The sequence below is a fragment of the Haliaeetus albicilla genome, chromosome 22, assembly GCF_947461875.1.
Source record: "Haliaeetus albicilla chromosome 22, bHalAlb1.1, whole genome shotgun sequence".
In the NCBI taxonomy this organism is placed as follows: domain Eukaryota; kingdom Metazoa; phylum Chordata; class Aves; order Accipitriformes; family Accipitridae; genus Haliaeetus; species Haliaeetus albicilla.
This window is the reverse complement of record NC_091504.1, coordinates 9,673,572-9,684,226: the sequence shown is the minus strand read 5'-3', so window position 1 is coordinate 9,684,226 and position 10,655 is coordinate 9,673,572. Positions and strand designations below refer to the sequence as shown.

Here is a 10,655-nt window from a genome sequence, read left to right as displayed (position 1 = left end):
GGGCGTGACAGCGGTGACGGCAGCCCGGGAGGCTGCAGGACCACTGCAAGGCCTTGCCCCACACCGGGCCCGGGCACGACCTCCAGCTGTCAGCCGTGGCCAGGCAGCAAGGCCCCGCCGACCCCGGGGAACACGGGGCTGGGGAGCAGCCAGAGCCGGTGCTGCTCCTACTCTCCTGGCAGAGAATTTCGCAGGGCAGCCGTTTGGGAGCGTTTTGTGTGCTTCACCCGAGCCCCCCAGAGCAGCACAGCTCGGCCCAAAGCTTGGCACCGCCCCAGGAGCCCCTCTGGTGTGGGGCTGGGCACACGGGACAGATGGCACTTGCTCCGGCACCTCTGGCTCACTCACGGTCACGGGCTTTTCCGTGCTACAAATTCCCCCTGGGTCTGACTCAGTGGCAGACAGCGGCAGTGGCAGGGGACGGGCAGGGGTCACCTGCATGTGACCCAGCCTGGGGCTCCAGCTGCCTGTGTTGAGCAGCTCCTGCCTGGCTGTAAGTGGCAGCGAGCGTTACAGTGAAGAGCAAGACCAGAAATAAATGAGGCTTCTTCTCTGCCCAGAGCTTTTTAATAGGAACGATGAGGCAGTACATCCTCTGGGGGCAGGAGCTGATGACCCGGCTTTGGGACAGGCCCCAGGACTGGGTCCCACCTCTGGCTACCCCTTTTCCTTTTCCCCATGTCCAGTGGTCCTGGTCCTGAGACACCCTCTCTGTCAGGTGTCCCATCACCTCAGGAGGATGCAGCTCGTGCCAGCATTGGCACCGTGAGCCAGCTGTGAAAGCTGGCAGCTGGCACTGTTCCCGCTGCCAAGCTTGTCACAGGCAGTGCTGGAGGCAGGGACACGCCACCCTCCTCACCCCACCCTGCAGGGAGGCATCAGCCAGCGTGAGGAGGGGGCTGCAGGGCAGCCCCTGGCTGGTCGCCATGCTGGCCACCTCCCCGGGCAGGAGAGCCCGGCTCCAGAGAGCGAAGCCAGCCAGGTGACCCACAAAAGCTTCTGCGGTGCCAAAGTCCCTGCCGGGGTGGTCCTGCTCCTGGCCCAGCACCAGCAAGCCACCAGCGGAAATTTCATAGCCCTGCCGGAAGCCAGAGCCGGCAGCCAGCAGCTGCCTGTCCACGTAGAAACGGTACTGGCCCTGGCCAGAGGACCAGATGAGGCAAAGGTGGTGCCACTTGCCATCCAGGAGTGGCATCACCGGGATCTCCCGAAACTGCCCATCCCCGATGACGAAGTGCGCAGAGCCAGGGAGGTCCCCACAATGGCTACGCACACCCAGCTTGCTGCCGCCGTCCTCGGTGGCATAGGAGAGAAGGGCACCGAGGCAGGGGGCTGGGGTGGCCAGCCAGGTGCAAAGTGACAGCGCCTGCAGCCCCTGGCGTGGCCCCGGCCTCAGGACAGCCATGTGCTCAGCAGAAGTGTTGGGGAAGAGCAGGACAGCACCGGTGCGGCAGGCTGGGGATGTGGGTGCCAGGTCAGGGGGCCCGTACCTACCCTCTCCTGGCTGCTGGGGGGCTGGCGGCTGCTCCTGGGGGACCGTGGTCACGGTGGGGAGTGCCAGTGCCACAGCTTGGGGTCCTGGTGCTGCACTGCGAGGGGCCTCTGCATCCTCCCCAGGTGCACTGCTGGCCCCGCCACTGGCCGACAGCTGGTGTCCTTCCTCCTGCCGGTGTTGCTGCCACCGCCTTGCCTTCGGGCGCCCAGGCCTGGGGTTGCTGGGGGCCACCCGTCTCTGCGGCTCCCACTCCAGCTGGCTGCCCCAGCTCTGGGCAGCATCCGGCAGGCTGTGTGGCTTGGTGCCAGCCTCTACCCATGCACCCGGTGCGTGGGTGACCGGGCGGTGCAGCGGGCTCAGGGCACCCACTGTTCCCTCCAGCCTCTTCAGCCTGCGGTGCAGCCGCCAACCGCTGGTGGCCAGGCGGGCAAGTTCGGCACCCAGGGTGGCCCGGGCAGCAGCAGCCGCCTCTGCCTGCTCTGCCAGCACCCGGAAGCGTCCATCGATGTTGTAAGAGATGTTGTAGTTCCTGGCGATGCTCTGGAGATGGTTCAGTGTCACCTCCCGGAGCCGGTGAAACTGCAAGGGAGCGGGGCAAGGTGGGGTGAACCTACACCCCGGTGCCAGGCCCCTGCGGCGCTGCCGACCCCAAGCCCGGCCCGAAACGCCGAGTTCCCCCCTGGCACAGGCCGGGCTGCACCCCCTCCCCAACCCAGGCACCCACCTGCTCCTCCAGCCGCCACAGCCGCAGGAGCAGGGGGCCCGGCCGGGCCCCATGCCCCGGCGCCTGGGTCAGGGCACCACGCAGGGCAGCAGCAAGGAGCAGGCAGAGGGGCAGCACTGTCCCCGCCATGCCGCTGCTGGACACTTTCTGCCTGCACAGCAGGGCCAGCCCTGGCCCCCGCAGTGCCCTCCCCGGGACGGCCTCCACCATGATGAGATCCGCAGCCACCGCTGGCGCGCCCCAGCAGCCGCCAGCACCGGGGCTCCCAGCCCTGCGGCCCCGGGCCAGACACTCTGCGGAGGCGGTTGGCCCTGGCCCAGGAGCTCCCCGGGGCTCTGGCTGCCCGGGTCAGGGGCCAGGCAGGGGGTGCTGAGCTGTGGGGTGGGGGAAGGTGTGGGGGGACCCCTGGGCGCACGGCCCCGGTGGGCCCAGCCATGTGGGGCAGCTCCCTGAGGGCAGCGGGGGGGGGAGTCTCAGACTAATAGGCTCAATGCAAGGCAGGGTGGACAGGCAGGGCAGGACTGTGCGGGCAGGGCAGTCAGTGCAGGCAGGACAGGGCAGTGCAGGCAGGACAGCCCAGACAGGGCAGGACTGTGCGGGCAGGGCAGTCCAGACAGGGCAGGACTGTGCGGGCAGGGCAGGACAGGACAGTGCAGGCAGGGCAGGACAGGACAGTGCAGGCAGGGCAGTCCAGACAGGGCAGGACTGTGCGGGCAGGGCAGTCAGTGCAGGCAGGACAGGGCAGTGCAGAGCAGGCAGGACAGGACAGTGCAGGCAGGACAGTCCAGACAGGGCAGGACTGTGCGGGCAGGGCAGTCAGTGCAGGCAGGACAGGACAGTGCAGGCAGGGCAGTGCAGACCAGGCAGGACAGGACAGGACAGGACAGTGCAGGCAGGGCAGTGCAGAGCAGGCAGGACAGGACAGGACAGTGCAGGCAGGGCAGTGCAGAGCAGGCAGGACAAGACAGGACAGTGCAGGCAGGACAGTGCAGGCAGGGCAGGGCAGGCAGGACAGGACAGTGCAGGCAGGGCAGTGCAGGCAGGACAGTGCAGGCAGGGCAGGGCAGGCAGGACAGGACAGGGCAGGCAGGGCAGTGCAGGCAGGACAGTGCAGGCAGGGCAGGGCAGGGCAGGCAGGGCAGGGCAGTGCAGGCAGGGCAGGGCAGGCAGGGCAGTGCAGGCAGGACAGGACTGTGCGGGCAGCGCAACCAGCCTGGGGCGCGCGGGCCACCACGGGGCGGCAGCACGCGCGCGCAAGCAGCGCCGACCGTAGGCGGAGCTTCAGACCAGGGGCGGGGCAGGGGGCGGGGCTTCCAGCCGGGAGTGCCGCTTGTCGCTGTGGTCCTGTCCCGCCGGGGGGTGGGGCGGTGATGCGCGGCCGAGGCCCCACCCCGTACCCTTGACCCGGCGGCAGAAGATGGCGGCGGTGCCGACCCTCGCCCGTCGGATCGCTCGGTCAGGTGCGCCCGGCCCCGCGGGCGAGGTGGCCCTGCGTCCCTCCGTCTCCCTTCTCTTAGGGTCAGCGTGTCCCCGTGCCCCCCGACGCGAGTAGGGGCGTCCCCGCGGCCCCTCCCTGTGTCCTCCCGCCGTGGTCAGGGTGTCCCCATGTCCTTCCTCCGTGGGTCAGGGTGTCCTCCGTGTTCCCCTGCCGTGGGTCAGGGTGTCCCCATGTCCTCCCTCTGTGGGTCAAGGCGTCCTCCGTGTCCTCCCACCGTGGGTTGGGGTGTCCCCCCACCCTCCTTCAGTGGGTCAGCGTGTTCCCCATGTCCCCACCCTGTCTGCGCTGAGCAGTTTTGGGGAACACCTCCCACGCCCGTGGGGGCTGTGCCCTGCCCGGCCCTAACTGCTTCTGTCCCCCCCAGGTGTGCGCCCCCTCTGCCGCTGGCCGTTGTCATGGGGCAGAGCCTCCCGGCAGCCCCCTGGCCTCCCGCTCGCTCCATGTCGTGCCTTCAGCAACAACAAGATCCTGGTGGAGCTGGATGAGAGCTCAGGTATGGCGGGTGGCACCACTATGGTGTCACCCTCAACCAACCGGGCATTGTGGGGCACAGGCAGGGCCCCTTCCATGCCTGCCCCACAGCACGTGTGGCCTGGGGCCTGCAAAGCCACCAAAGCCCTGGATGTTCCAGCTTCAGCTGCTTAGTGCCCTCAGAGAGAAGCGTTTGGGGACGGGAGTTTCACCGGTCATGGGCACTTCAGGTGGCTGGGTGCTGCTTGGGTGCCACAGGTAAACCCTAGCTGTCACTGTGGGCAGACCTCATGCTCTGTCCCCTGCCCATGTGTTGTCTCCTCTGTGGGGTCCCTGCTTTGGGGACCTGGTAGAGTGGCAGATGCTCCTTCAGGGAGCAGCTGTCAGAGTTTTCTGTGTCCTGGCTGCCAGGAATAGCTGTCACAAGGCCACGTCACTGCACCGAACAAAGGGTGCCTCTTCTTGAGGTTTCCCAGGGCCTGCCTTTAGCTGCCAGGCCCCTGGCTGAGTCCTCACGCTGTCCCTGGCCTGGGCATGGCTGCAGCACCCAGACTAAGCACTCAGTGAGGGCCTTTTGGGGTAGGGTAGTGCTGTTTGGGAGGAGGCAAGGGCTCAGAGCCCTTCCTGCGGTGCTGGCCAGGGTGGCAGTGCTGCCGGCAGGTTCAGAAAGGTGTGTGATCCCCTGGGCATGGGATGTTTGCTATGACAGAAGCTGGAGACTTGACCTTATCCAGTGAGCCCAGAGAGAAGGGAACTGTTGGGCACCATGACCCCAAAAGTGCCTGGTCTTTAGGACACACGGCACGCCACGGCATGCATTCTCGTTCATGCTCCAGATTTACCGCTGGCTGAGTGAGCCTGGCTTGCGGGCAGATCTGGGCAAAGGCAGGGCCCTGCTCTTGGCCCCACCACTCTGGGGGCTTTTTGAAGAGCCAGGAGTGGAAAGACACGATTTGGGTGAGCAGGGAGGCAGGTGAAGCTCCCTTGGGCACATGCTGCCGTGATGGGGAGTTTTGATGTCTCTGTATTTACCATGGCACAGGCGTCGCCATGATGAAGTTCAAGAGCCCTCCAGTCAACAGCCTCAGCCTGGACTTCCTCACTGAGTTTTGCATAAGCCTGGAGAAGCTGGAGAATGACCGGGCCTGCCGGGGCGTGATCTTTACATCTGTATGTGTTGTCCTGAGCTTGGGGTGCGAGCTGCGGGGCAATTTGGCAGGCACGGGTGCTGTTCCCTTGCTTGTGTTTGGTCTCTTGGCTCCCTGATCACTGGCATGGGAGGGCCGGGAGGCAGCTTTTATTGGCTCTGGAAGGAGGGGAGGAGGTTCCTGGAAGGGCTGTGCTCTTTCTTCCATGCCCTTTTCTAGCAGAAGAATAACTGCTGAGTATTGTCATTTGTCATTAAAATCAAGCTGCTTAACTGCAAACCTGACACATCCCTTGAGATCTCTTGAACTGCCTGGAGGGAGCTGCTAGGAGATGCCACTGTTTATTTTCAGACGTGATGTGGTTACAAGGTGGTTCCTAGGAATGGTACAGGACAGGTTTTGTGCAGCATGGCTGATGTACCCTCACAGGGACCCTGATGATGAGAAATTGTGCTGCAAGCAGAGGGTCCCAGCCCTGTAGGCCATGGTGATGGGATGATCCAGGCCGTGGAAGCACTGGGGAGATTGTTTCAGAACCCTAGAAGACTCTGGTTTATGTCATATTTAACTAGCACTTTCCCTTTCCTCAGCCTGCCAGGCCGAGTGCGTTAGAGGGCTAAAGGGTCATCCCTGAGCAGTGACTCTATGTGACGTTTGTGTTTTCCCAATTCCAGGCTGTCCCCAAAATCTTCTCATCTGGCCTGGACATCACTGAGATGTGTGGGAAGAGCATGGAGCACTACGCCGAGTTCTGGAGAGCCGTGCAGGAGATTTGGCTCCGGCTGTATGGCTCCAACATGGTGACAGTCGCTGCAGTCAATGTATGTCCTTTAGATGTGCTTTCCTAGTCACCCCGCATAGTCTGTCACTTGCTGTGGCTTGTTTGCACCGTGTGAGCAGGGACAGCCAAAAAATCAGGCTTGTCAGTGCTGAAACAAATACAGGCATGTATTTGTTGGGATGTCTGGGCAAAGTACCTGTCTGTTGGTTCAGCGCATTGGGGTGTGGGAAGGTATAGAAGCATGGGATGTTGCAGGCTCCATGTAAGCTGCAAGTGCTGCTGGGGTACAGCAGCATTTCAGCTGCCATGGAGAGCTTGCACAGCACTCATGTCCTGCCGATGGGGGCTGAGGTGCCCTTGGCAGTGTTTTGTGCAACAAGAGCCATACCCTGCTCCAGGAACTCAGCTGGGAGTCTGTCCTCCAGGCTGAAGGACCAGGAAGAGGGCTGTAGGCCAGTGGTAAAGCCCAGAGGGGCGTCAATGGCAGACGAGTACTGGAGAAGCCAAGCAGTTGGCGTAGGAGTCCAAAGGATGCCTGTCACGTGCCCACTGGCTGCTTTGTCACTGACGAGACTCATAGGAATCACCCAGGATCACTTGCTTGGCCGTTGAACTGCTTTGCTAGAGGGAGGAGACAGGAGGCAGCCCTGCAGTGCCGCAAGTGCTTGTCCTCTGCCCTGTGGGCAGCGATGCTTTGTGCAGTGCGGTTTGTCATAAACTCTTTTTTCACCTGGTTTTACTCCTCCAGCCATGGTTCTTGGCCAGCAGGGAAGTGCTGTCTGAATCTCAGTGTCAATAGATGGGTTGTTGCCTGCTTGGTGTCTTGTTTTCATTTTTCAGTGCAGCGCTGCTTTGGCAGCTCACAGTTCTGTGTCTGTCCATAGACTGTCTTTGAAGGCAGCTGGGTCTCTGAGCAGCTTCCCGCAGGCATCCTGTGCAGGGCTAAGCAAGCACTGAGTCGTGGCAAAGGTGGTTGCAAGTGGAAGTTTTATAGACAGAAGGTGTTACAAAGCCTCTGGACGGAATTATTTCTGTGGCATTTAGGGTTACAGACTCAAGTAGACTTAAAAACTCATGTAGGCTTACAAGATAATGCCGTAGCAAATCTGCGCTGCAGGGTTTGCAACCTGAGTAACGCGGATTAATTAACTAGACTTCCAGGCTGGAAAATGCAAGAAACAAAGAGCATTGCAAAATGAAAGGATAATCCCTGGTAAACCTATCAGAAATCTTCTTTAGGGCTGTTTTGAATCAGGTAATCAGAGACTTGGGGGACATCTGCCTTGTCACCCTGTGTCTTCCCTGCTCTGGAGGAAACAGCAAGGCTGGGGGCACAGGGACGTTTGTAACCATGACCTAGACTCACTCCTTCCTTCTCTTTGCCAGGGGTCCAGCCCGGCGGGAGGCTGTCTTGTTGCCTTGTCGTGTGACTACAGGATCATGGTGGAGAACCCCAAATTCAGCATTGGCCTGAACGAAGCCCAGCTGGGCATTGTGGCTCCCTTCTGGTAGGCCAGTGCCTCCCACATCTAGTGTCATGTGTAGGAATTCATCTTCAAGGAATTTATTAATCAGTTTAACTGGCTTCTGAGATACAGTTTTATGTGTCGGTGATCAGGTAGTTGCAGCTGCAGGAGACAGCACCTCGTTTCTTTGTCCTATCCTGCAGGTGTCTGAAAAGCTTTCAGGCTGCAGAATGTCCTCACATCCTTCACCAATGAGGACCTTAGCTCTGACTCTGCAGTCAGCTCCGAAACTAGTGCTGGTAGATGTCCCTGGTCAGGCTCAGTCTGGGAATATGCTTTTCTCTGGATACACGCTGTGTACCTGCAAAATCCCTTAGCTGTGGAGATCTCTGAAAGCGTAGGGACACTAATATACTAAGGCACAGGTCCTTAGTTGCCCTAAGAACATGTAAATGTACTGTTGGAAAGGAGCTTTCCAATCACAGCAAGTGGGCACAGCTGCGACCTGTGCACTGAAGGTAAATAGAGCAGCTCTTGTGGAGAGAAGGGAGAACTCTGTTGGGATAGTACTGAAAATGGCTCTGCTTGCCTTTGCGCAGTGTGGCTCAACTCGTAGCTACTGTTTAGAGACCCATGCCTGTGGAGTGGGGCCAAGTGTGCTCTTAGCTTTGTTGTCTGGGTGCAGCTGCTGCAGGGTGTTTCTTTCCCTGACCGTGACTTTTCCTCCCATCTCTTCTAGGTTTAAGGACACATTTGTGAATGTTGTGGGACACCGAATTGCTGAACGCTCCCTTCAGCTGGGCTCCCTCTACCCTGCACCTGAGGCCTTCAAGTTTGGCCTTGTGGACGAGCTGGTGCCAGAGGAGAAGCTCCAGGAGAAGGCTATGGCTGTTATGGCACAGTGGCTGGCCCTTCCTGGTAAGGGTGGCACCTCTAACAGAGGAAGAGGGGATTTGATCTGGGTGGGAAGGACAGGTACCGGGGCTGGTACCTGGGACCTATGTAACAGTTTCCTTTTAAAGGGAAGGTGTGGATGGCTGGGAGGTAGGAAAGCTCAGCACAGCGGTCCAGGCAGCCTTGGGCTAACAGAGATGGGCTTGCCAGTGCCCCCGCGTGGGAGGACAAAGTGCTGGGTGTGCAGGACATGTGGCTGCAGCTCAGCTCGCCCTGCCAGCCCTGCTGAGTCAATCCGGAGGTGTCTGAGCTGTGGATACAAACTGAATCTCTGTCTGTCAGTGGAGGTGTTACCCCAGGAAAGCTGCCATGGAGTTAAGGGAACAGGCTGGGTGAGAGTGCCTGGGTGGCAGCCAGTCTGCCTTTGTGGTCTGGATCAACTCTCGGCACTCTGCTGAGCTGGGGATAGGGACAGGGGTGTGAGGACAGACAGCAAGTGCAGACATCACATGTGTGTTTGGGCTGTTCTGTGACTGGCAGCACACGGTTCCTGGGCTGGGAGAGGGATCTCCACTGTCCTGGGCTAGGTCTGAGCTATCCCATCCTGTGCCACCTCCTAAGGACTGCAAGGAGGTGCAACTACGTATCACCCTTCAGCTGCTCTTTCTGTAGAAACCTGAATGAAACTGCGCAGAAATGGATGGGTCACAGGACTGTCACTTTGAGTCCCAGCCTTGGAAGAGGGTCACTAAACAGCTCTCTCCCCTGCTGTCCTGGTGTTAGAGTGATGACTCAGCCCCTAAGAGTGGGGAGCACGTCTCTCTCACAGGAGGAGCTGTGCTCTCTCCTGACTTCCAGGAGGCACCATGCAGATCCTTCCCCAGAGCCCTAAATCAGAGCCAGGAGGAGTCTGTCCAGCCAAGGGTGTCTGTAGCACACAGGTGCTGGAGCGATTCGGGGTTGCCAGTGCATGTGGGGTTGGTCATCATTTCATCACCACAGATGAAGCACACCGAGAGTGCATATGCAACATCCGTGCAACGGATGTGCTGCTGCATCACTGCACGTGGCTCTGTGTGTGTGTGAGCAGATGTGTGCTCGAGGCATCGGTCAGCTCCAGCAGCCAGCACTGCTCCAGCAGCATCCATGTGTTTGTGTGGAATGGCACAGGCCCAGAGCCTGTTGGGATGAGCTCGAGGGGACTGTGCTGCTGGCTTTTGTACGCTGTGTTTGGCATGAGCAGACTGTCTTGCCAAAAATCAAAGGGGTTGGGTTGGGGGAGCTTAGAGCCAGAGCAGTTTCAAATAGTGGAGAATTTTGTTTGGTTACCACTGTCCTCAGCCTGGTGGTGTGTATTGGGGTGGGGGCTGGACCCCGAAGGGTGCAAAGAGAAGGAGGTGCACAACTTCTTATCATCTGTCCCAGTAGATTGGTCATTTCCCAACTGAGCAGTACAGATCATGATTTATTGTATGAGAATTTATCCAGTTCAGCTTCAGCTGGTGGGTTTTTCTTACATCTTTCCCTGCGGGTTTAAAGAGCCCTTTGGTGTGCGGTACCTCCCCATTTGGAGGCACCTGCACATGGTGGCACTGGCTGAGAGCTGGTCAGGGGTGAGGACCATGCACGTTCCCCATCCTCACTCTCCACAGACCATGCCCGTCAGCTCACCAAGTCCATGATGAGGAAGGTGGTGTTGGACCGCCTGGTAGCTCACCGGGAGGAAGACATTCAGAACTTCATCAGCTTCATCTCAAAAGAGTCCATCCAAAAGTCACTTCGCATGTACATGGACATGCTGAAGAAGAGGAAGAGCTAAGGAGCCAGCCGCCCGGGGCCCGGTCCCAGGAGCTCAGGTGACCCTCTGAAATGCTGCAGTAGCTGTAGACTTTCACAGTGAAGCTGTCTGCAGTGTCAGCAATTGGTGATATGCTGCCCGCTCCCATGGCCGCCCCAACCTCCTCTTCCCCTTAGTCCTCGTAGAGTGCCTGACACCACCACTGCCTTTCCTGAGAGTGGGGAGAGCTGCCTGCTCAGCTCCCTGAGGAATGGACAGGGAGAGGGTCTTGACACTGCTGTGGCTTGAGCCTGCCAGTCCTTGGATATCCTCCTTCTTGTCCAACAGCTAATTGTGAAATGAGATTTGTCAATAAAGTCTTCAATGAGGTAGGAGATGGA

At 59.8% G+C, this 10,655-nt stretch overlaps 2 protein-coding genes across 2 annotated transcripts; one reads left to right on the top strand and one right to left on the bottom strand.

Moving 5' to 3' along the window:
• Positions 1 to 370: 370 nt before the first annotated feature.
• PTX4 (pentraxin 4) lies at positions 371 to 2,723 on the bottom strand. Its single transcript, XM_069809796.1, has 2 exons — positions 2,220 to 2,723; positions 371 to 2,074 (listed from the first exon to the last, which is right to left on the bottom strand). Exons 1-2 carry the CDS (start codon positions 2,427 to 2,429, stop codon positions 818 to 820), a joined length of 1,467 nt encoding a protein of 488 aa, XP_069665897.1. The 5' UTR covers positions 2,430 to 2,723; the 3' UTR covers positions 371 to 817.
• Positions 2,724 to 3,541: 818 nt separating this feature from the next.
• On the top strand, positions 3,542 to 10,655 carry ECI1 (enoyl-CoA delta isomerase 1). Its single transcript, XM_069809793.1, has 7 exons — positions 3,542 to 3,679; positions 4,082 to 4,210; positions 5,231 to 5,358; positions 6,011 to 6,157; positions 7,504 to 7,625; positions 8,323 to 8,501; positions 10,130 to 10,655. Exons 1-7 carry the CDS (start codon positions 3,637 to 3,639, stop codon positions 10,294 to 10,296), a joined length of 915 nt encoding a protein of 304 aa, XP_069665894.1. The 5' UTR covers positions 3,542 to 3,636; the 3' UTR covers positions 10,297 to 10,655.